Genomic DNA, 26291 nt, shown 5'->3' with positions numbered 1-26291 from the left:
ATAAGGAATGGGAAGTGTACTAATCCAGTGCTATGCATTAATAGCCCCAATGGGTATGCAAGGTGTAAGAATCAGCAGCAGGAGAGCCGAGGGAGGCATCTTGATTCTTGTTATGGGCCGCTGGGGCTGTTTAATGAGTTATCTCGATTGGCAACAGCAAAACATAGATTTAGGTATGAGACCCTACAGACCAGCAAACTACGACCCTACATGTTATCTGCTAATAACATCGCAGTCCAGAAGTTGGAGTGTTACCGGGAGAATAAAACAGACTCTTTAAATTTGCCATCTTTTTTATGTGCAGATCTTGAAGTCCTGCCCTAGGTGCCAAGGCAAATTTTTTTCCCCAGAATCCCTCTGTTCTTTTTATGATTCCACCGCCGGCGCTGTAGCATCAGCCTCCTGCACAGCAAGACTTTATAAGTGCCCACAGGAGATTACAGGGAGGAAGATTGAAAACCCTCTACTGTAAGAGGGGAGGAATGAGAAGCGAAGAAAGTTATTCATGAACTATATTCTGTCAGCCTGGCTGAAAAGTAACAGAATTAAAGTTTAAGTCAGACGAGAGAAGGGCTGGACCCCGCTGTGCCTTGAACTCGATGCATTGCTTTCTACTACACAGAAATGGATGTGAAGGAATCTGCGCTACCCCGCATTTTAATTAAAAATCTCAGAATTAGAAAACACCGGTCATCTAGGTTACATTTTCCGAAGGCGAAGTATGGGAATGAGGTGTTACATTGATGTGTTCTCCTATTACCAATCAATTTCAGTCAAAAAAGGAACAATACAGTAAATACACTGAAGTTAATAGTTAAGATAAATCTACAAATCACAATGCCCCCACTCCCCAATGTACAAGAACTACTATAATACTGCCTCCTATATACAAGAATATAACTCCTATAATACTGCCCCCTGTGTACAAGAATATAACTACTATAATACTGCCTCCTATGTACAAGAATATAACTACTATAATACTGCCCCCTGTGTACAAGAATATAACTCCTATAATACTGCCCCCTGTGTACAAGAATATAACTGCTATAATACTGCCTCCTATATACAAGAATATAACTCCTATAATACTGCCCCCTGTGTACAAGAATATAACTACTATAATACTGCTCCTATGTACAAGAATATAACTACTATAATACTGCTCCTATGTACAAGAATATAACTACTATAATACTGCTCCTATGTACAAGAATATAACTACTATAATACTGCCCCCTATGTACAAGAATATAACTACTATAATACTGCCCCCTATGTAGAAGAATATAACTACTATAAAACTGTCCCTGTGTACAAGAATATAACTACTATAATACTGCCCCCTATGAACAAGAATATAACTACTATAATACTGCTCCTATGTACAAGAATATAACTACTATAATACTGCCCCCTCTGTACAAGAATATAACTGCTATAATACTGCCTCCTACGTACAAGAATATAACTACTATAATACTGCCCCCTATGTAGAAGAATATAACTACTATAAAACTGTCCCTGTGTACAAGAATATAACTACTATAATACTGCCCCCTATGAACAAGAATATAACTACTATAATACTGCCCCCTATGAACAAGAATATAACTACTATAATACTGTCCCTTATGAACAAGAATATAACTACTATAATACTGCTCCTATGTACAAGAATATAACTACTATAATACTGCCCTCATGTACAAGAATATAACTACTATAATACTGATCCCTATGTACAAGAATATAACTACTATAATACTGCTCCTATGTACAAGAATATAGCTACTATAATACTGCCTCCTATATACAAGAATATAACTACTATAATACTGCCCCCTATGTACAAGAATATAACTACTATAATACTGCCCCTATGTACAAGAATATAACTACTATAATACTGCCCCCTATGTACAAGAATATAACTACTATAATACTACCTCCTATGTACAAGAAAATAACTAATATAATACTGCTCCCTATGTACAAGAATATAACTACTTTAATACTACCTCCTATGTACAAGAAAATAACTAATATAATACTGCTCCCTATGTACAAGAATATAACTACTATAAAACTGTCCCTGTGTACAAGAATATAACTACTATAATACTGCCCCCTATGTACAAGAATATAACTACTATAATAATGCCCCCATGTACAAGAATATAACTACTATAATACTGCCCCCATGTACAAGAATATAACTACTATAATATTGCCCCCTATGTACAAGAATATAACTACTATAATACTGCCTCCTATATACAAGAATATAACTACTATAATACTGTTCCTATGTGCAAGACGATAACTATTATAATACTGTCCCCTATGTACAAGAATATAACTGCTATAATACTGCCCCTATGTACAAGAATATAACTACTATAATACTGCCTCCTATGTACAAGAAAATTACTACTATAATACTGCCTCCTATGTACAAGAAAATTACTACTATAATACTGCCCCCTATGTACAAGAATACAACTACTATAATACTGCCCTTTGTGAACAAGAATATAACTACTCTAATACTGCCACCTATGTACAAGAATATAAGTACTATAATACTGGCCACTATGTACAAGAATATAACTACTATAATACTGCCCCCTATGTCTAAGAATATAACTACTATAATACTGTTCCTATATACAGGAATATAACTACTATAATACTGCTCCCTATGTAAAATAATATAACTACTATAATACTGCTCCTATGTACAACCATATAACTACTATAATACTGCCCCCTCTGTACAAGAATATAACTACTATAATACTGCCCCCTATGTACAAGAATATAACTACTATAATACTGCCTCCTATGTACAAGAATATAACTACTATAATACTGCCTCCTATGTACAAGAAAATTACTACTATAATACTGCCCCCTATGTACAAGAATACAACTACTATAATACTGCCCTTTGTGAACAAGAATATAACTACTATAATACTGCCACCTATCTACAAGAATATAAGTACTATAATACTGGCCACTATGTACAAGAATATAACTACTATAATACTGCTCCTATGTACAAGAATATAACTACTATAATACTGCCTCCTATATGCAAGAATATAACTACTATAATACTGTTCCTATGTGCAAGACTATAACTATTATAATACTGTCCCCTATGTACAAGAATATAACTGCTATAATACTGCCTCCTACGTACAAGAATATAACTACTATAATACTGCCTCCTATGTACAAGAATATAACTACTTTAATACTGCCTCCTATGTACAAGAAAATAACTAACATAATACTGCCCCCATGTACAAGAATATAACTACTATAATACTGCCCCCTTTGTACAAGAATATAACTACTATAATACTGCTCCCCTATGTACAAGGATATAACTACTATAATACTGCCCCCTATGTACAAGAATATAACTACTATAATACTGCCCTATGTACAAGAATATAACTACTATAATACTGCTCCCTATGTACAAGAATATAACTACTATAATACTGCCTCCTATGTACAAGAATATAACTACTATAATACTGCCCCCTATGTACAAGAATATAACTACTATAATACTGCCCCCTATGTACAAGAATATAACTACTATAATACTGCCCCCTATGTACAAGAATATAACTACTATAATACTGCCTCCTATGTACAAGAATATAACTACTATAATACTGCCTCCTATGTACAAGAATATAACTACTATAATACTGCCTGTTATGTACAAGAATATAACTATTATAATACTGCCTCCTATGTACAAGAATATAACTACTATAATACTGCCCCCTATGTACAAGAATATAACTACTATAATACTGTCCCCTATGTACAAGAATATAACTACTATAATACTGCCCCTATGTACAAGAATATAACTACTATAATACTGTCCCCTATGTACAAGAATATAACTACTATAATACTGCTCCCTATGTACAAGAATATAACTACTATAATACTGCCTCCTATGTACAAGAATATAACTACTATAATACTGCCCCTATGTACAAGAATATAACTACTATAATACTGCCTCCTATGTACAAGAATATAACTACTATAATACTGCCTCCTATGTACAAGAATATAACTACTATAATACTGTCCCCTATGTACAAGAATATAACTACTATAATACTGCCTCCTATGTACAAGAATATAACTACTATAATACTGCCCCCTATGTACAAGAATATAACTACTATAATACCGCCCCCTGTGTACAAGAATATAACTACTATAATACTGCCTCCTATGTACAGGAATATAACTACTATAATACTGCTCCTACAGATGAATGGGGCTGCGCTGTAATTCTGGATACAGCCTCAGGTAAGGCTGGGGGTGTTTTTGGTAGGAAGCATGTTTTGTAATCAGCGGTTCCCTCTGTATGTGACTCCTCTCTGCACTCGGATCCCCTATAAATTAGAGTCTCTACATGTCATCTAATGCTATTTATGAATCTTTAAAACTACATTGCAGAGGTTTTAGCGAGTGTTTTTGTGCCATGCGGCCCGTCTGTCATTTTCACAGTGTGAGCTCAAACACCAAGGTTTGTCTCCTACTGACAATATAAAGGGATTTCTCTGCAGCTGTCAGCTGATGTCATATCACCCGAAGAAATGTGCTGCTGAGTGAAAATGGGTTATTTTCCGGCTTCCATGAGCCATAAAGTTAGCTTTAGTCCCACTTTAAGGAGGCGTTAAAGGGTATATATATATACTTTTGCAACCGATATCTTTATTCTTACATGAATCTAAACTAATGGATAAAGAAACTTTGATTTTCTTCATTGAAAACATCTACCGTTTTGTGTATACAGCCCCTATGCAGATCAACGTGTCTTCATGGTTGCAGTCGCTTTAATAGGAAACTACAGGAAAAATATATGTTTCTTAAATTGGATTGTCCTGGATTACAAAAACATGATTGTCTACCTCCATAAACAGTGCCACACTCATCTGGAGGTTGAGCCTGGTATTGCAGCACAGCTCCATTGAAATAGATAGGATTGATCTGCAATACTACACACAAGCTGTGGACAGGGGAGGAGTTAATTCCGGACAGCCCCCACAAGTGTACCCATTACTTAAGAGTCGTGCTAATAATTTTACACCGCTATCTTATTTATCTGCGCAACATTACATTATTACATGTGCTTTTGCAGCAGCTGACTGATCTTATCTATTCTTAGATATATGTTTTGAGTTGTATAGGTAATATCACCAGCTAACGTCTGGACATACATGTGGACTTTTCCTTAAACTCTCGGAAGGTGTTTTGCGGAGAATGGATTGTACCTTGCGTCTTCTGGCTCATACCGCAGACGCGTCATTGGAAACCTTTGGTGATGGCAGCGCTCAGTGTTCTATAAACAGTCTATGATCCACCAGTATTGACAGAAGCTACGGACTAGAAGAAGGAACGGGAAGATTCCGCATCCTTCTGTCTCTTGCTTAATTTATATTAAATGCCAAGAACTGATGACGGAGGAAACTGGCGGCTTCTCCAGCACAAGCCCAAGGAGCGTCCATCACAGGAAGAAGCCGCACAGACTGCGGTATTTACACAGCACGGAAAAACGAAGGCTCAAACAAATGCCATGGCTTATCAAATGTAATAGTATTCAAGGTGCCCAAGTCCCAGCGCTGAATCATGTGACCATATTATCATACCAGTCCATCCCGCAACTAACTGGGAAGAAAATATGTTCATAATAGGCAGTATTGTAGTAGTTATATTCTTGTACATAGGGGGCAGTATTATAGTAGTTATATTCTTGTACATAGGGGGCAGTATTATAGTAGTTATATTCTTGTACATAGGGGGCAATATTATAGTAGTTATATCCTTGTACATAGGGGGCAGTATTATAGTAGTTATATCCTTGTACATAGGGGGCAGTATTATAGTAGTTATATCCTTGTACATAGGGGGCAGTATTATAGTAGTTATATTCTTGTACATAGGGGGCAGTATTATAGTAGTTATATTCTTGTACATAGGGGGCAGTATTATAGTAGTTATATTCTTGTACATAGGGGGCAGTATTATAGTAGTTATATCCTTGTACATAGGGGGCAGTATTATAGTAGTTATATCCTTGTACATAGGGGGCAGTATTATAGTAGTTATATTCTGGTACATAGAGGCAGTATTATAGTAGTTATATTCTTGTACATAGGGAGCAGTATTATAGTAGTTATATTCTTGTACATAGGGGGCAGTATTATAGTAGTTATATTCTTGTACAGAGGGGGCAGTATTATAGTAGTTATATTCTTGTACAGAGGGGGCAGTATTATAGTAGTTATATTCTTGTACATAGGGGGCAGTATTATAGTAGTTATATTCTTGTACAGAGGGGGCAGTATTATAGTAGTTATATTCTTGTACATAGGAGCAGTATTATAGTAGTTATATTCTTGTACATAGGGGGCAGTATTATAATAGTTATATTCTTGTACATAGGGGGCAGTATTATAGTAGTTATATTCTTGTACATAGGGAGCAGTATTAGAGTAGTTATATTCTTGTACATAGGGGTAGTATTATAGTAGTTATATTCTTGTACATAGGGGGCAGTATTATAGTAGTTATATTCTTGTACATAGGGGCAGTATTATAGCAGTTATATTCTTGTACATAGGGAGCAGTATTAGAGTAGTTATATTCTTGTACATAGGGGTAGTATTATAGTAGTTATATTCTTCTACATAGGGGGCAGTATTATAGTAGTTATATTCTTGTACAGAGGGGGCAGTATTATAGTAGTTATATTCTTGTACATAGGAGCAGTATTATAGTAGTTATATTCTTGTACATAGGGGGCAGTATTATAGTAGTTATATTCTTGTACATAGGGGGCAGTATTATAGCAGTTATATTCTTGTACATAGGGGGCAGTATTATAGTAGTTGTATCCTTGTACATTGGGGGCAGTATTATAGTAGTTATATTCTTGTACATATGAGGCAGTATTATAGTAGTTAGATTCTTGTACATAGGGGCAGTATTATAGTAGTTATATCCTTGTACATAGGGAGGCAGTATTATAGTAGTTAGATTCTTGTACATAGGGAGGCAGTATTATAGTAGTTAGATTCTTGTACATAGGGGGCAGTATTATAGTAGTTATATTCTTGTACATAGGAGGCAGTATTGTAGTAGTTATATACTTGTACATAGGGGGCAGTATTATAGTAGTTATATTCTTGTACATAGGGGGCAGTATTATAGTAGTTATATTCTTGTACATAGGGGGCAGTATTATAGTTGTTATATTCTTGTACATAGGGGGCAGTATTATAGGAGTTATATTGTTGTGTATAGAGGACAGTATTGAGTTACTGCAAACTTGAATTTTTGCTCATTTACTTCTTTGTCTGATATCTGGATACAGATCACGTATGAAGTATGTGTTAGATCTGCCGACCCTTAAAGTTGAATTGTTCATGTAAGTGCCTTGTACGGTGGATTTCCTTTATGATGTGCTTTGTTTCCCGCTCGCCTTGTACATTTTCCTTGCTGCCTTTCTCAATTTAAACTTGATAAATCATTCAGTAATTCTGCAAAATTCCTAAAATATTCATGTGCGTCGAGTCCCTTCGTGCTGCGCAGGCGGCTCTCACTGCTGTACACCCGCTTCGGATTCGGCTCTTTTAGGAAGCTGGTCCTAGTTTTGGGCTCTCACAGCTGAAATCGCAGTGATTAGATGTGAAATGTCTCGGGAGTGAATCATAGACTTCACTATCAGACTGTATTACTGTCACTTGTACGTGTGTCCTACAGCGAAGGGCAGCAACATCCTCTGCCTATGTCTGGAACATCATGTGCCATGGGGAACTCAAGGAGCCCAGAATACCCAAAGGCAGCTCACCTTGGTAGAGTGACCCTTGGGGTACAGAACAGTGACGCACTGAGACTTGGGGTACAGGATAATGACATAACAACACTTAGGGTATGGGATCTGGATGATACAATGACCAACCGACACTTGGGGTTTGTACCTCCTCACTTCCCACCAACGTGACCTGTGCCATTTATGGTACGCTCACGCATTTCGGAAATAGTGCGGCTTTTCTGCAGCGGAATTGGATGCGGAAAAGGCGCAGCATTTACATCGCCAGCACTGTAAACAGGATTTCAAGAAATCTTATTCATACGCTGCGGGAAAAATCAGCAGCGTATACTGACATGCAGTACAGGGTTTATATCCACAGCAAATGCACGCACAATACGCTGCGCAATTCCGCGGGAAGAACAGCACATCTGGAACTCAGTAGGCTAAATAGCCATTTAAATTGGGGCGTGTTCATCTGCCGCGTGCAAATGAAGATTCCCTGCGGGCACAAAAAGTGCAGTGAGATACGCGCGCAAAAAAGACTCATTCATGGCACAAATACGTTACCCTGAGTGGCGCGCAATTGAACATAGGCCCGTGTGAAGCCGTCCTCAACATGGATGTTGGTGCGGATTTGATGTGAACGCACGCTTGTGCCTTCTACACAAAAGCTGAATCCATATTGAATTTTTCAGCACAGATTAAAGTCAGAATTTCATTTTTCTGCAGATTTTTGACTTTTTTTCAGGTCTCTTTCACACGGGCCTACCTGCGTGTGGTTTTGCATGCGCACATTTTGCGCGCACAAGACGAACGGGATGTCTATGTATTTTGTGAGATTCAACCCTTGAAATGGAGGGATTGAATCCATGCCTCCCAACTGTTCTGCATTCTGCGGGACAGTCCCAGATTTGCAGTCCTGGGCGGTAGGAGGCATGTCCCACCTCCTCAGTCACACACTAGGCCCGGACGGGTAATCTGCCGGTCAGTCAGTGATTCTTGCTGTTACACACAGACTTGCGTATATTCATTGTGTATAATATGCAGCGTGTTTACTGCGTATTACTGGCGACGGAGCGACTGATTGTTCTCTAAGGGCGCTTATTAAACCTAGAAACTGGCGTGAAAATGGGGGTTGTGTGGAGGACGATCAGGGTTATATGGAGGACATGCGGGATGATGGGGGTTGTGTGGAGGATGATGAGGGTTGTATGGAGGACTGTGGAGGATGATGGGGGTTGTGTGGAGGATGATGAGGGTTGTATGGAGGACTGTGGAGGATGATGGGGGTTGTATGAAGGACTGTGGAGGATGATGGGGGTTGTATGGAGGACTGTGGAGGATGATGGGGTTGTATGGAGGACTTGGGGGATGATGGGGGTTGTATGAAGGACTGTGGAGGATGATGGGGGTTGTATGAAGGACTGTGGAGGATGATGGGGGTTGTATGGAGCACTGTGGAGAATGATGGGGGTTGTATGGAGCACTGTGGAGGATGATGGGGGTTGTATGGAGCACTGTGGAGGATGATGGGGGTTGTATGGAGCACTGTGGGGGATGATGAGGGTTGTATGGAGCTCTGTGGAGCATGATGGGGGTTGTATGGAGGATGATGGGGGTTGTGTGGAGGCCTGTGGGGGATGATGAGGGTTGTATGGAGCTCTGTGGAGCATGATGGGGGTTGTATGGAAGACTGCCCACAGACATTTTACCAGGTACTTTGGTATTTTCCTTAGCGTTTTCTGTGGAATTTGTCTTCATGTTGCCATGACAATTTTGGTTGAGAAAAAAAAGAGAGTAATAATGTGTTTGTGATAGAAGTGTGCTTTATTTTACATAATTTTGCCAAGAAAATGTTTGCCAAGAATTGTTAGTGAGTGAATAGGACTAAAAGCTAAGGTGTTGTATGACTGTGTGTGTATATATATATATAATTATATATGACTACATCTAAACCACATTAGTTTATATAACAAATATATCTAATACGTATTGTCTTTTTTTAATTTCCTTTTTCTTCTACCCTTTGACCTCTCACCTCTAACTCTGCCTTCTGATATGTACTATATTAGCTTGTCTATATTAAACACCAGCTGATCTGACGATGGGGTTATCCCCGAGATGCGTTTTCATAAGCTGATCACCTACTTTATTAAATAAAAGGAGACGTTTTCCACGCATCTGGTCACCTCCTACCTGCTTTAACCTGGAGTGTTGCACCTTTTCCACTGCCAGTTTTTAGTCCTATTCTCTTGCTCTATCACGCCCCCCGCAGGTGGTGCGTCGTCTGGTCAGGCAGCACTTCCACCATTGAAGATACCACTCTACTCTCTTCACCACGCATGTAGTATCCTCCTTCACAATAAACATGACCATACAGGTTTTGCTCCATCGCTCTCCTTCCTTCTCGTCCACAAGAATTGTTAGTAACGTTTAAAGCTATCATGCTGGAGTCGAGTTTAAGCGGAGTGTTACTGTTAAGCCGGAGGTACACATCCTGACTTGGAGTGAACCTGAAAATGAGAACCTTGTTTGCAAGGCTGTTATTAGTGGAAGACGAAAAAAAAATAATAGTAAAATCCTTCAGTATCTTCTTGGCACGCACCCCTCCCTATCTCTGTACATTAAAAAGAAAAAGGGAGAGTGAAGGTCATGCCACTTTTACTTGTACTTTTCCTAACCAGTCACCTTTCGCTATCTCAGTGTTGGCACCAGTGTACAATTAAAATTCAGACTTTGGGGAGAAGAATAATGTAAGTGCCCCATAGTTTATGCTGAAGTATTCCGAGTTCTGCTTGGCTCAGCATATGAAAAAAATAGACCGGCCAGTCCTTATGCTCACAGTGCACTGTCATAAAATAAAGGGTAAAACTGGAAGTGCCATTCTGTAGGAGTCTGAAATGGGTTTAATGCTCTGCTGTGTAAAACCAAAAGCGGGCATAGAGTAGTGGTTCTGCCATGTTCTCACCTGTCTAGGCTAGTGTTCGCTAAAGAGTGCAACCTGCTCTTTACTGGAGTTAGGGCGCCCACCCACTGGCGTTTTTTTTCCCTGCGAAATTCGCAGCATTTTTTTCTCTGCAGGGGTCTATGGGACTTGTAATGTTAAAATCGCGTTCGCGCAAAATCGCAATTTACCGCGAAATCGCGATTTTGCGCGATCGCGATTTTAACATTACAAGTCCCATAGACCCCTGCAGAGAAAAAAATGCTGCGAATTTCGCAGGGAAAAAAAACGCCAGTGGGTGGGCGCCCTTAGTATAAACTCTCTTTACTGAGTGGTTGTAATCCTGGGGCAGGAGGTTAGTGCTATGGGGGGAGTTTCATCTTGGCCATTTGTGTCTATGTTTAGAGAGTGCCGGGGTCGGCTTCCTTAAGTAGGGGGGAACTGCAGTGGCCTGAAGTTGTGTGAGTCTTGTGTGTGCCTCTTAAACTGCGTTAGTGATGTGGTTGAAAGTCTTGGGTAGTTGAGGGGCAGAGTTTAGAGAGAGAGTTGAGAAAATGTTGCCGGAGGTGGTGAATGTTACTGTGCTGAGCCAGGCGTAGAGTAACGGGTCTGCTGCCACTTCAAAAAGAAGAAAAGCAACTTAAGAAGCCTGAGAACCACATAGGAAAACTTGATTGAATGCTGTTACCTAGTCGGGAGTGCATACCCCACGGATGGTCTAGCAGATAACTGAGACTGAAGACGTCTGGAGTTCAGAGGGAAGAGTGTCTTCTAGTAAGTGTGTAATATTGAAAGTGTGTTCTTTCTGCACAATTTACTGCTTGTGAAGAATCAAAGCTGGAAAGATCGTGAGTAGAGATGAGCGAGTATACTCGCTAAGGCCTTAGTCAGACGGGCGTTTTTAGCCGCGATTTGCGCATGCGCATGCGTCCGGCGATTTTATAAAACCATTGCTTTGCAATGGTATCGGACACATGAGCGCTTTTTATGCGCTCGTCCGATAAATTATAGAACAAAAAAATCGCAGATCGCACCTATCTGCGATCTGCGATTCCTGTTCTCTTCTGTATATGCGCTCAATGGGGCCGGCGGCAGCAGCGCCGACCCCATTGAGAACATATAGAAGACAAATCATTCTTCTCTGCCACAGCTGTAACAGCTGTGGCAGAGAAGAAAAATGTTTGCCCATTGAATTCAATGGAGCGGCAATACAGCCGCTTCATTGAAAGCAATGGGCTGCCGGCGTGCGCGGGGTGAATTGTCGGGAAGGGGTTAAATATATAAACCCTTCCCTGCAATTCATCCTAAAATGTGTTAAAATTAAAAAAAATTGTATACTCACCTTTCCGCTGCAGCCGGAGTCCAGCCGCGGCCGCTGTCAGTTCTCCTGAACTGCTTCTCGGCACTATTCAGCCGGCGGGGCTTTAAAATCCCCGCCTGCTGAATGATCTGCCTCTGATTGGTCACAGCCTGACCAATCAGAGGCCGGTTTCACTCACACACCCATTCATGAATTCATGAATGGGTGAGTGACTGCTGCCTCTCAGCGCTGAGCCAATCAGGGGCAGGTCTGACTCACATCCATTCATGAATTCATGAATGGGTGTGAGTGAGACATGCCTCTGATTGGCTCAGCGCTGAGCCAATCAGGGGGCAGGTCTGACTCACACCCCCTTCACACCCACTGCAGGACGGCCGCGCGGAGCTCTGGCTGCCGGCAGAAGGTGAGTATACAATTTTTTTTTATTTTAACACATTTTAGGATGGATTGCAGGGAAGGGCTTATATATTTGAGCCCTTACCGACAATTCATCCCGGGCTCGCCCGCAGCGCATTGCTTTCAATGGAGACGGCTGTATTGCCGTCTCCATTGAATGCAATGCGCTGGACAGCTCCGGCCCGTTTCTAATGAAACGCGGCTAGGAGCAGATTTTCGGGCGATTTGCGGGCGACTTGCGCGCACCGGTCACGCGATTTGCGGATGCGCATCCGTCATGCGATCCGCAAATCGCGCGAAAAAACGCCCGTCTGACTAAGGCCTAAGGCACATTACTCGAACAAGTAGTGCCTTAGCCGAGTATCTCCCCGCTCGTCTCTAAAGATTCGGCGGCCGGCGCAGGTGACAGGTGAGTTGCGGCGGGGAGCGGGAGGGGAAAGAGGGAGAGAGAGATCTCCCCTCCGTTCCTCCCCGCTCCCCCGCCGGCCCCCGAATCTTTAGAGACTAGCGGGGAGATACTCGGCTAAGGCACTACTCGCTCGAGTAATATGCCTTAGCGAGTATACTCGCTCATCTCTAATTGTGAGTAAAGTACAGCCGTGCACCTCCGGCTATTGTTCTGGATAACTCATTACAGGACTGTAGACCCTTTATTTTGCGCCGTGTGAATAGCGGCGTAGAAGAGGTGCTGGCGTCACGTGACATTTCTATTCTTAAATGTTATGTTACTGTTCACTGCGAGAGACTGAGCTAGGCCAAGCCGGTGTGAGAGATCACAGAGCCACCCGTGACATCCATCTTGTTTCCCGGCGATCTCCCCCGTCACTGCGAGCCTCCCATGCAGGTCAGCGCACAGGGAGGACTGTCTATTAGGATTATTAAGCGAGGACTATTTTGCTTATCTGTAGTGGCGGATATCATAAAAATTAGTCACGGAACATTTTTTTGCTGATCGGCTTTCGTTAGTGTTTGTGTATTTAATGTGCGGCCCAAGACAACTCTTCTTATTCCAATGTGGCCCGGAGACGCCTGAAATTCGGACGCCTCGGGTCTGGGTAGTTTTATAAATCTGCCCCATTGTTTCCATCGATCATTTCCTCCTCAGTCTGCTCCATCTGTAATCCGCCCGGTTGGAGCAGACTTGTGTGCAAGCAGCGAAGTGACAGCATTAGTAGCCATTGAAGAGAACAAAGCTGAAGTCTCGTGTGCGGCTTATGCAGAATTAATGAGCGCCGTCCGCGGTTCTCGCCGCCGGATGACAATTTGTCTTTCTGTTTTGTTTGTTTATAGAAATTTCTTGCCGTTTAGATAAAAAATAATTTGGCTCCTTTTTGTTCTTCCTCAGATAATCCCGCTCTGCAGGTGGTTATCGTACTCTTTACTCTCAGAGGAAGGCAAAATTATCCAGTTTACTTAATTCCACCCTCGAGAATCTCGTCTCGACGCTAAATTACAATTTTCTCTTATGAATGAGATTTTTTAATTATTGGTTTTGGCATCTGGGAAGAGCAGGAGGAGAGTTTCAGCCGCATCGTCTCACCACTGTGTTCTAATGCGATCTGGGGGGAGTGCGTTGGATCTATGTGTGTATGTTTTACTATGCTGACAGGTTAAAGGGTGTGTAAACTTTTGCAACTACTTTTATGTTTTTGTTTCTTGCATCTAAATTAAAAAATGGAGCAACTTTGCAAAGAGCCTTGATTAAAGGGATATTCCCATCTCAGACTTCTATGGTATGTCCACAGCATATGCTGATCAAAGTCTGATAGGTTCTGGTAACATCTCACATCAATCTTGAGTCAGGGCTCCAGGCCACCCTGAATGTGATGGTCAGGGGTGGTCGGGATTACAATAATAGCTGAGTGCCCTCCACTATACTGCTTCTGTGACCCCAATAAAAGTCAATGAGAGAAGAAAGCAAGATGTATTCTTCTGCAAACCAAGTAACCCCAAGCCTGGAGCGACTGGGTGATGTCTTTCACACGTAACACTGGCTGCACCACTGCTTCCTGGCAGGTTGTGTTGTGTCTGATGGCATTTGACTATTTGGCGTATGATTTAACGAGGCCACTTTCCCCATTGAGCACCGTGATTGTGAGCACCTCTCTCTATTTAAGGGGTTGTTCACGGTTAAAAACTATGGATGCTTTCTTACAAACACAGCGCCACCCTTATACGTAGGTTGTGTCTGGTATTGCAGCTCAGCTCCTATTCACTTCAATGGTGACACTGTGTTTGGGAAAAAAACAGACATGTTTTTCTTACCCAGGACAACCCCTTTAACCCCTTAGTGGTCACCCTATAGTGTTTTTACATCCTGGCTGGCTGGGCTTTAATCCCCAGGGATGTAAAAACATGCTGTATTTGGGATATGACAGCTCTATGCTGACAACCTGGAGTTGTCATGGGGGGTCGTGGGAAGCTCCCCGTCACGCGATCGCATTGAAGTCAATCAAAAATTTTTTAAAAGTTCAAGTTTTAGCTCCCCTTACGGATCAGATTTGTAAGGGGAGCTGGGAACACTGACCCCCTGTCAAGTGGCGTTCCGGTTTTCCCGCACCTGACGCCAGCGTCTGCGCAGGCACGCCAGACGTCACTATGTTACACGCATGCATAGAGTGCTGGGAGGCCTGGGAAATTTAAAAACCGCCTGCTCTCGGCTAGTATGAGTAGCTGAGACCACGGAACTGTCACCGGGGGCTGCTGTATGCGGTTCCCGGTTACATGATCGGATAACAGCGATCATGTAAAAGTTTAAAAAAAGTTTGTTTCATCTCCCCTCACAGATCCTATCCCTGCTCCTGGCTACTAAACGTAGCCGAAAGCCTGGAGACTTCATGAGGTGCCACGGTACGTGGTCCCTGGTCACGTGATCGCCGTTATCAAATGGATAACGGTGATCATGTAAAAGTAAAAAAAGGGTTCACCTCCTGTCATGGATCTGATCCGTGAGGGGAGGTGAAATTACTTACCTAAGGCTTCCGGCAGTGTTTCCCGACAGGATTCTCATCCGTGGAGCTTTCCACAGCCGTGGTGCATGTGCACGTCGCCAAAAAAAGCAGATGCAAGTGCAGAAGTAGGGAAATTTAAAATCTCCTTGTTCCTGGCTACTAAAGGTAACCGAGACCCTGGAGCAGTGACCGAGGGTCGCAATGAGCGGTCCCCGGTCACGTGATCCCCATTATCCAACAGATAATGGCGATCACGTAAAAGTTAAAAGACAGTTGAAGTTTGATGCTCCGTTCGGTTTGGGCCCTTTGTGCAGCCAGACATAAGACTGGGGCCACAATGGGTGTGTTTCTAAATATGGGACAAACAGGTGTATCCATTTTAGGGTGAAAGTCTTCATTCATATATGTGCTGTACAAAAAAAAAACGGTTTTTAAAATTACACAATTGCCAAAAGAATGAAAATTGTAATTTTCTCCTTCTGTTTTGCTTAGATTTATTCAAAAACTGGGGGGTCAAAATATGCAGTACAGCCCTAGATGAATTTGTTAAGGGGTCTAGTTTTCAAAATGGGGTCACTTGTGGGGGTTGTCCGTTGTTTTGGCCGCTCAGTGGCTCTACAAGTGGGCAATGAGGCCTAAGTCACCTTCAAGCAAAATGTCTGTTCAGAAAGCCACCGGCTGCTCCTTTCGGTTTGGGCCCCCTTGTGCATACGAACATAAGATTAGGGCCACAACGGATATGTTTATAAACATATCCATTTTGGGGTATCAGTCCTCATTTTCATGCGCACTATAGGGGAAAAAAAACTGTCTTGAAAATGACGTATTTTCAAAAATATGAAATTTTTATTTTTTCTCCTCTAAATTGCATTAACTTTTGAAAAGAAACTGTGGGGTCAAAATACTCATGACACCCCTCAGTGAATATATTAAGGGGTGTCGTTTTTAAAATGGGGTCATTTGTGGGGGTATCTATCATTCTGATACCCATGAGCCTTTGCAATCTTGGCTTGGTGCAGGAAAACAAAATGTTCCTCAAAATATTAATAATTAATGTTAAATTTGCTCCTAAATGGTTAAAAAATCACGAAATTTTTTTAAAATCTGCATTCAGAATAAAGTAAACAGATGGAAATATATACCTCATCAAAAATGTGTACAATATGTTTGCGCATATTTGACATATTGCTGTTGAAAATGTGAAAAAATAACAATTTTTTCAAAATGTTCCAAATGTTGGCGCTTCTAATAAATATACACAAATTCTATCGGTCTATTCTTACCACCTAAATGAAGTACAACAAGTGGGGAAAAAACAATGGCAGAATCACTTGGATATGCAAAACCTTTACGGAGTTATTCTATGTTAAAGCGACATGTCAGGTTTCCAAAATGTGTTTTGGTCATTAAGGCGCAAACAAGCTCAGTCACTAAGGGGTTAAGGTCCATGGATGCTATAGCCTTCATTAGAGACATCAACTTGCCAGCATAGCTACTTTTCCACTGTCTGACACTTTGAGTTGGCAAATAGGTGTCGTAGGACCCTTCTTCCAACAGGGATGCTCACCTATCAGACCTATGCTATGGAATACATTATTGTCCAATACATTGTCATGAGCTTTGAAACTTGTTTCACTGATTTTTTCAATTCATTGACAGCAAGCAGAGATTTAGAAAATGGCAAGAAACTGAAGCACAAAGTGGGCATAGAAATAAAAACATTAAAGGGGTTAAATTAGAATTGCAATTTATTTCCTTTTCATTTAGTGATCGGTAGTGTTCTTGCTGCTGAGACCACCACAATCCAAAAAATGGGGGTCCCCCAGGCTTACTGAGCGGCAAGCATTTGGGTATTTCCGCCAGCCCCATTAAAATGAATGGAGCGCCGACTGTGCATGTGCGGCTAGAGCCCTGTTCTCAGTGACGTCACTGTGGGTGGGAGAAGTGACCCCCCCCCCCTTCCCCACAGTGACAAGAAGGGGGCACTGGACCTCCGTTCTCAGGATCGGTGGGGGTCTCAGCAGACCCCCACGATCAACAAGTTGTCCCCTATCCCGTGGATATCCCGTGTATAGGGGCTAATTTGTAATTCTGGTACAAGCCCTTTAAGAATTTGGGGTGAAAGACCATAAAGTACATACGCAAGACTCGGACGCCATGCTTTAGGGACTGTATGCGGCTAGGTTCCATGGACATGCTGAGGACGGTCTGCTGGCCACCGATGGTGCACACTTGGTTTTCTTGGTGCGCCTGCTTTACCATTATGATGAGCTGGTTGGCTATGATGCTGTTCAGGACGGAGATAACGACCATCGGAAACACGAAGGAGAGGAAGGTGTTAACCTGAAAGGAAGCAGAAAGGAACCAGTAAGACCAGAAGCATCATATCCTCTCTACTCTGGGAGGGGATAGCTTTCCTTTACTCATTGCTGCCCCCTGCTGAGTAATGCTCTTTGTAAGAGCTTACAAGAAGAGTGGGGGAAGGGAAGTGACAACTGCTCTAAACCTATTTCTGAATTATTTTTTAAAAATAGGTTGTCCCTTTTCAATCTGCCCTTACAGACCCTTACACATGGGGCCATATTTAGGGTACAACGTATGTAGCCTCATAGGGTAGATCTGCCACTCTTGCTGAAGGGGATGCCACAGGAGTCCTAGCAGCCAAGCCTAGTGGCCACCACAAGTCTCAAAGAGTAACTGCTCTGTTAGAAAACTTTTCATAATGACATGTCAGAAGTAGGGCTGTAGGGCACAGGTGCTTACCCTCTAATCACTAAAACAAAATGGCAATAGCCCTCAGCCGAGTATTATGCCATTTGATCATCATTCCTTGGCTCTCCGTGTTAGCTAATGCTGGGGGTCACAGACTTCAACAAGGTTGTCTCCTTAGCTCAGGTCAGTTTGATCTTCTACTGTCTGGGTCTTAGTGCCCCTCATTCTTTGTCAGGGTCCATGTTTCAGATGTTGTTCCCATTAGGGATATCTTTACGAATACACAGGGACAGTGGTATCTAGTGTTAGGGTCAACATCAGGATAATATTAGGTAAAGCAAAAGGCCCATTTTTGAGTGACAATGGTTGGGTGTAAATGTGCCCATCTTTCACTTTTCTGCCGAACGATGATTACATCATCTCAGCTGTCAGCCTCGTGGCAGACCAAAGGGGATGTATTTAGAGAACAGTGGGTGATTTGTCCCCTGAATACAGCTCCCGGCGGCTCACACGCTACTAATTGGTGCTAGTAGGCATTAGTACCAAGTACGGTAGTAGTTTATGCAAAAATGCTCACTCAAAGGTCATCTTTTGGGTTATCATCTTTGTGTCTAAATGCACCTTTAGGGAAAGGTAGAGTTAGGGTCAGTTTGTTATATCTGTAGAGATGAGCGAGCACCAAAATGCTCAGGTGCTCGTTACTCGGGACGAAATTTTTGCGATGCTCGAGGGTTCGTTTCGAGTAACGAACCCCATTGAAGTCAATGGGCGACCCGAGCATTTTTGTATATCACCGATGCTCGCTAAGGTTTCCATTTGTGAAAATCTGGGCAATTCAAGAAAGTGATGGGAACGACACAGCAACGGATAGGGCAGGCGAGGGGCTACATGTTGGGCTGCATCTCAAGTTCCCAGGTCCCACTATTAAGCCACAATAGCGGCCAGAGTGGGCCCCCCCCCCAACAATTTTTACTTCTGAAAAGCTCTCATTAGCAAGGCACACCTTAGCTAAGCACCACACTACCTCCAACAAAGCACAATCACTGCCTGCATGACACTCCGCTGCCACTTCTCCTGGGTTACATGCTGCCCAGCCCCCCCCCCACCGCGCGCACGTCCCAGTGTCCACAGCACACACCAAAGTGTCTCTGCGCAGCCTTCAGCTGCCCTCATGCTACACCACCCTCATGTCTATTTATAAGTGCGTCTGCCATGAGGAGGAACCGCAGGCACACACTGCAGAGGGTTGGCACGGCAAGGCAGCGACCCTCTTTAAAAGGGGCGGGGCGATAGCCCACAATGCTGTACAGAAGCAATGAGAAATATAATCCTGTGCCACCGGCATCAGGAGCTGCACACGTGGGCATAGCAATGGGGAACCTATGTGCCACACACTATTCATTCTGTCAAGGTGTCTGCATGCCCCAGTCAGACCGCGGTTTTTTATAAATAGTCACAGGCAGGTACAACTCCACAATGGGAATTCCGTGTGCACCCACAGCATGGGTGGCTCCCTGGAACCCACCGGCTGTACATAAATGTATCCCATTGCAGTGCCCTGGACAGCAGAGCTAACGTCAGATTAAATGCAGGTGGGCTTCGGCCCACACTGCATGCCCCAACCTGACCGGGGTTTTTAATTCATAGACACAGGCAGGTACAACTCCCTATTGTGAAGTCCCTGTGGACCCACAGCATGGGTGGGTGCCAGGAAGCCACCGGCGGTACATAAATATATCCCATTGCATTGCCCATCACAGCTGAGGTAGTGTCATGTTTAATGCAGGTGGGCTTCGGCCCACACTGCATGCCCCAGTCAGACTGGGGTTCTTTATAAGTAGACACAGGCAGGTACAACTCCCTATTGTGAAGTCCCTGTGGACCGACAGCATGGGAGGGTCCCAGGAAGCCACAGGCAGTACAAAAATAAATCCCATTGCATTGCCCAGCACTGCTGAGGTAATGTCATGTTTAATGCAGGTGGGCTTCGGCCCACACTGCATGCCCCAGTCAGACTGGGGTTCTTTAGAAGTGGACACATGCAGTTACAACTCCGTGTGGACTGACAGCATGGGTGGCTCCCTGGAACCCACCGGCGCTACATAAATATATCCCATTGCAGTGCCCAGCACAGCTGAGGTAATGTCATGTTTAATGCAGGTGGGCTTCGGCCCACACTGCATGCCCCAGTCAGACTGGGGTTCTTTAGAAGTGGACACATGCAGTTACAACTCCGTGTGGACTGACAGCATGGGTGGGTGCCAGGAAGCCACCGGCGGTACATAAATATATCCCATTGCAGTGCCCAGCACAGCTGATGTAACGTCAGCTTTTATGCAGGTGGGCAAAAAATTAATTGGATTACACTGTAGGCGAGGGCCCCAAAAAATTGGTGTACCAACAGTTCTAATGTACCTCAGAAAAATTGCCCATGCCCAACCAAGAGGGCAGGTGAAACCCATTAATCGCTTTGGTTAATGTGGCTTAATTTGTAACTAGGCCTGGAGGCAGCCCAGTTAAAATAAAAATTGGTTCAGGTGAAAGTTTCAACGCTTTAATGAGCATTGAAACGTATAAAAATTGTTTACAAAAATTATATGACTGAGCCTTGTGGGCCTAAGAAAAATTGCCCGTTCGGCGTGATTACGTGAGGTTTCAGGAGGCGGAGCAGGAGGAGGAGGATGAATATTATACACAGATTGATGAAGCTAAAAGGTCCCCGTTTTTGATGGTGAAAGAGAACAATGCTTCCATCCGCGGGTGCAGCCTACGTATTGTTTAGGTATCGCTGCTGTCCGCTGGTGGAGAAGAGAAGTCTGGGGAAATCCAGGCTCGGTTGACAGGCGGGTACGCTTATCTGTGATGATTTCCCCAGCCGCACTAAACACCCTCTCTGACAAGACGCTAGCCGCAGGACAAGCAAGCACCTCCAGGGCATACAGCGCGATTCAGGCCACGTGTCCAGCTTCGACACCCAGTAGTTGTATGGGGCAGAGGCGTCACGGAGGATGGTCGTGCGATCGGCTACGTACTCCCTCACCATCCTTTTACAGTGCTCCCGCCGACTCAGCCTTGACTGGGGAGCGGTGAGACAGTCTTGCTGGGGAGCCAGAAAGCTGTCAAAGGCCTTAGAGAGTGTTCCCCTGCCTGTGCTGTACATGCTGCCTGATCTCCGCGCCTCCCCTGCTACCTGGCCCTCGGAACTGCGCCTTCGGCCACTAGCGCTGTCGGATGGGAATTTTACCATCAGTTTGTCCGCCAGGGTCCTGTGGTATAGCATCACTCTCGAACCCCTTTCCTCTTCGGGTATGAGAGTGGAAAGGTTCTTCTTATACCGTGGGTCGAGCAGTGTGTACACCCAGTAATCCGTAGTGGCCAGAATGCGTGTAACTCGAGGGTCACGAGAAAGGCATCCTAACATGAAGTCAGCCATGTGTGCCAAGGTACCTGTACGCAACACATGGCTGTCCTCACTAGGAAGATCACTTTCAGGATCCTCCTCCTCCTCCTCAGGCCATACACGCTGAAAGGATGACAGGCAAGCAGCATGGGTACCCTCAGCAGTGGGCCAAGCTGTCTCTTCCCCCTCCTCCTCATCCTCCTCATGCTCCTCCTCCTCCTCCTCAATGCACTGAGATATAGACAGGAGGGTGCTCTGACTATCCAGCGACATACTGTCTTCCCCCGCCTCAGTTTCCGAGTGCAAAGCGTCTGCCTTTATGCTTTGCAGGGAACTTCTCAAGAGGCATAGCAGAGGAATGGTGACGCTAATGATTGCAGCATCGCCGCTCACCATCTGGGTAGACTCCTCAAAGTTTCCAAGGACCTGGCAGATGGCTGCCAACCAGGCCCACTCTTCTGTAAAGAATTGAGGAGGCTGACTCACACTGCGCCGCCCATGTTGGAGTTGATATTCCACTATAGCTCTACGCTGCTCATAGAGCCTGGCCAACATGTGGAGCGTAGAGTTCCACCGTGTGGGCACGTCGCACAGCAGTCAGTGCACTGGCAGATGAAACCGATGTTGCAGGGTGCGCAGGGTGGCAGCGTCCGTGTGGGACTTGTGGAAATGTGCGCAGAGCCGCCGCACCTTTCCGAGCAGGTCTGACAAGCGTGGGTAGCTTTTCAGAAAGCGCTGAACCACCAAATTAAAGACGTGGACCAGGCATGGCACGTGCGTGAGGCTGCCGAGCTGCAGAGCCGCCACCAGGTTACGGCCGTTGTCACACACGACCATGCCCGGTTGGAGGCTCAGCGGCGCAAGCCAGCGGTCGGTCTGCTCTGTGAGACCCTGCAGCAGTTCGTGGGCCGTGTGCCTCTTCTCTCCTAAGCTGAGTAGTTTCAGCACGGCCTGCTGACGCTTGCCCACCGCTGTGCTGCTACGCCGCGCGACACCGACTGCTGGCGACGTGCTGCTGCTGACACATCTTGATTGCGAGTCAGAGGTTGCGGAGGAGGAGGAGGAGGAGGAGGAGGAGGGTGGTTTAGTGGATACCACCACCGAGCTGGGGCCCGCAATTCTGGGGGTGGGTAGGACGTGAGCGGTCCCAGGCTCTGACTCTGTCCCAGCCTCCACTAAATTCACCCAATGTGCCGTCAGGGAGATATAGTGGCCCTGCCCGACTGTGCTTGTCCACGTGTTCGTTGTTAAGTGGACCGTGGCAGTAACCGCGTTGGTGAGGGCGCGTACAATGTTGCGGGAGACGTGGTCGTGCAGGGCTGGGACGGCACATCGGGAAAAGTAGTGGCGACTGGGAACTGAGTAGCGCGGGGCCGCCGCCGCCATCATACCTTTGAAAGCCTCCGTTTCCACAACCCTATACGGCAGCATCTCCAGGCTGATCAATTTGGCTATGTGCACGTTTAACGCTTGAGCGTGCGGGTGCGGCGTGCTTGCGCTCCAACACTTGCGCTAGCGACGGCTGGACGGTGCGCTGAGAGACATTGGTGGATGGGGCCGAGGACAGCGGAGGTGAGGGTGTGGGTGCAGGCCAGGAGACGGTAGTGCCTGTGTCCTGAGAGGGGGGTTGGATCTCAGTGGCAGGCTGGGGCACAGGGGGAGAGGCAGCGGTGCAAACCGGAGGCGGTGAACGGCCTTCGTCCCACCTTGTGGGGTGCTTAGCCATCATATATCTGCGCATGCTGGTGGTGGTGAGGCTGGTGGTGGTGGCTCCCCGGCTGATCTTGGCGCGACAAAGGTTGCACACCACTGTTCGTCGGTCGTCTGCACTCTCAGTGAAAAACTGCCGGACCTTTGAGCACCTTGGCCTCTGCAGGGTGGCATGGCGCGAGGGGGCGCTTTGGGAAACAGTTAGTGGATTATTCGGTCTGGCCCTGCCTCTACCCCTGGCCACCGCACTGCCTCTTCCAACCTGCCCTGCTGCTGCTCTTGCCTCCCCCTCTGAAGACCTGTCCTCAGTAGGCGTAGCAAACCAGGTGGGGTCAGTCACCTCATCATCCTGCTGCTCTTCCTCCGAATCCTCTGTGCGCTCCTCCCTCGGACTTACTCCAATTACTACTACCTGAGTGATAGACAACTGTGTCTCATCGTCATCGTCCTCCTCACCCACTGAAAGCTCTTGAGACAGTTGCCGGAAGTCCCCAGCCTCATCCCCCGGACCCCGGGAACTTCCCAAAGGTTGGGCATCGGTCACGACAAACTCCTCCAGTGGGAGAGGATTCGGAACCATTGCTGCCCATTCTGGGCAGGGGCCCGAGAACACTTCCTGGGAGTCTGCCTGCTCCTCAGAATGTGTCATTGTAATGGAGTGAGGAGGCTGGGAGGAAGGAGGAGCAGCAGCCAGAGGATTCAGAGTTGCAGCAGTGGACGGCGCAGAATTCTGGGTGGTTGATAGATTGCTGGATGCACTTTCTGCCATCCACGACAGGACCTGCTCACACTGCTCATTTTCTAATAAAGGTCTACCGCGTGGACCCATTAATTGTCAGATTAATCTGGGGACGCCAGAAACGTGCCTCTCTCCTAATCCCGCAGCAGTCGGCTGCGATACACCTGGATCAGGAGCTCGGCCTGTGCCCACACCCTGACTTGGGCCTCCGCGTCCTCGCCCGCGTCCACGTCCTCTAGGCCTACCCCTACCCCTCAGCATGCTGTATTACCAGTAGTGCAGAAACTGAATGCTGTAATTAAATGTGCCGCTTATTGGCCTGTGGTTGGAGGCTGACTTCGCTTCCGGAACGCACAGCAGAGCCAGGAAAGAATTTTGCGCAAGCCTGCTGTAACACTTAGCTGGCTGCGTATGAATTAGGACAACTACCCCCAGCAGAGACGCAGTACACTCAGGACGGTCACAAGCAGCCCAAATAGATTTATTTTCCCAAATTTTTTGGGAAAAGCCCACTGCCTATATAGACTGGATATGTCTTTCACTGTCCCTGCCTCACCACCACTACTGTCCCTGAACTATGTAAAATTACTGCAGGACGCAATGCTCTGGACGCAATGCTCTGCACGGCCGATATACAAAAAAAAAAAAAGTGCAACACTGCAAAAAGCAGCCTCCACAGTACTGCACATGGTCAGATGTGGCCCTAAGAAGGACCATTGGGGTTCTTGAAGCCTAAAATACTCCTAACGCTCTCCCTACAGCAGCTCCGGCACCAACAGCACTTTCCCTGATCTCTGTCAGAATGCATCTGTGGCGAGCCGCGGGAGGGGCCGATTTTTATACTCGGGTGACACCTGATCTCCCCAGCCACTCACAGCAGGGGGGTGGTATAGGGCTTGACCGTCGCAGGGGGAAGTTGTAATGCCTTCCCTGTCTTTCTATTGGCCAGAAAAGCGCGCTAACGTCTCAGAGATGAAAGTGAAAGTAACTCGAACATCGCGTGGTGCTCGCCTCTAGTAACGAGCATCTCGAACACGCTAATACTCGTACGAGTATCAAGCTCGGACGAGTACGTTCGCTCATCTCTATATATCTGCTCAACATCATCGATCTACTCCTTACCATTCAGCCTGCTTAATTAGGCAATTACTATTACCGTCGTGCATTTGTTCAACCATCTGATTACCATCACTGTTCTGTTCCTGTCATCTATTGGTCACTTCTAGAGATGAGCAAGCATACTCGCTAAGGCAAACTACTCGAGCGAGTAGTGCCTTATTCGAGTACCTGCCCGCTCGTCTCTAAAGACGAGAGGTCATGTACTCGCCTTAGCGAGTACGCTCGCTCATCTCTAGTCACTTCCTATTCTTAAATCTTTACCTACTAGTGCTGATATGTGCTTCATATTATTGCTCATCCAACTGTCTACTTGTTACATAAGTTGCCCCCACTGTAAGTCCTGGGGGTACGTGAGTACTGGGAAAACTGACTACTTTCTTATGTCCAGCTGGTGGCGTTACAATATAAGGGGGGGCAAAAGAGCTTGATGCACAAGGCATAACCCCAAATAAGACTGGCACGGCTAATCCCCCTAAAAGAAGGTGTTGAATTAAAAGTGACACCTAATCTCCAACGCAGGGCCGGGACGAGGGGTAGATGAGGGCAGGTTGGCGGGGGGGCCCAATTGTATTACTAAGTTCTTTTTGTAACACTTAATATTCTATACACTGAGTGTTTCCATGGCTTGTCTTGCTCACTGCTCCTTGCTCTCAACTGGTCCTCCTCCGCTCTGAGCAACGCCATGGCAGGACGCAGTGTGCATACACATCAGGACATCACACCGCTCCCACAGCAGAGAAGGTCCCAGAGGACTGGAGCAGCATCAGCAGTGGAGGAAAGCCCGGATAGGAGTGAGGATTAGTAGGTTTTTTTTAATGTTTTGGTCTGAGGTAGGACTGAGGCTATATTCATTATGGGCCAGATCTAGCCATGGGCGTCTTTGAATCATTTAGTCTGATCTGGGCCCTCCAGCTACCATGCGTCGTTTATAATACTGGTGTCTTTTGTGACAGTGGGGCCTTTGGGCCCCATAAGGCTCCCGGGGGCCGAGTGTGACCTCTACACCCACTATAGCTATGCCGATGGCCAAAGATGTTTTGCCAGCAAACTCTGAAGTCTTTGGGAGAAATTGCCAGGATGCTCTGGGTCAAATGGAGAAGAAAAGAAAATTAAGTCACCAGATTGAATA

The 26291-nt window shown here is 45.2% G+C and overlaps 1 protein-coding gene across 1 annotated transcript in view; it reads right to left on the bottom strand.

Annotated features, from left to right (window-relative positions):
• The window catches only part of NTSR1 (neurotensin receptor 1), a 216735-nt gene that overhangs the window by 57066 nt on the left and 133378 nt on the right, over window positions 1-26291 (bottom strand). The window contains exon 2 of the mRNA XM_066585862.1: window positions 17624-17825. Within this exon, the coding sequence (XP_066441959.1) occupies window positions 17624-17825 (202 nt within the window). The remainder of the gene's footprint in view (window positions 1-17623; window positions 17826-26291) is intronic.

Source organism: Eleutherodactylus coqui, chromosome 13 (genome assembly GCF_035609145.1).
Source record: "Eleutherodactylus coqui strain aEleCoq1 chromosome 13, aEleCoq1.hap1, whole genome shotgun sequence".
In the NCBI taxonomy this organism is placed as follows: domain Eukaryota; kingdom Metazoa; phylum Chordata; class Amphibia; order Anura; family Eleutherodactylidae; genus Eleutherodactylus; species Eleutherodactylus coqui.
Note: the sequence above shows the minus strand (reverse complement) of the source record. Positions and strands in the feature narration are given on the sequence as shown.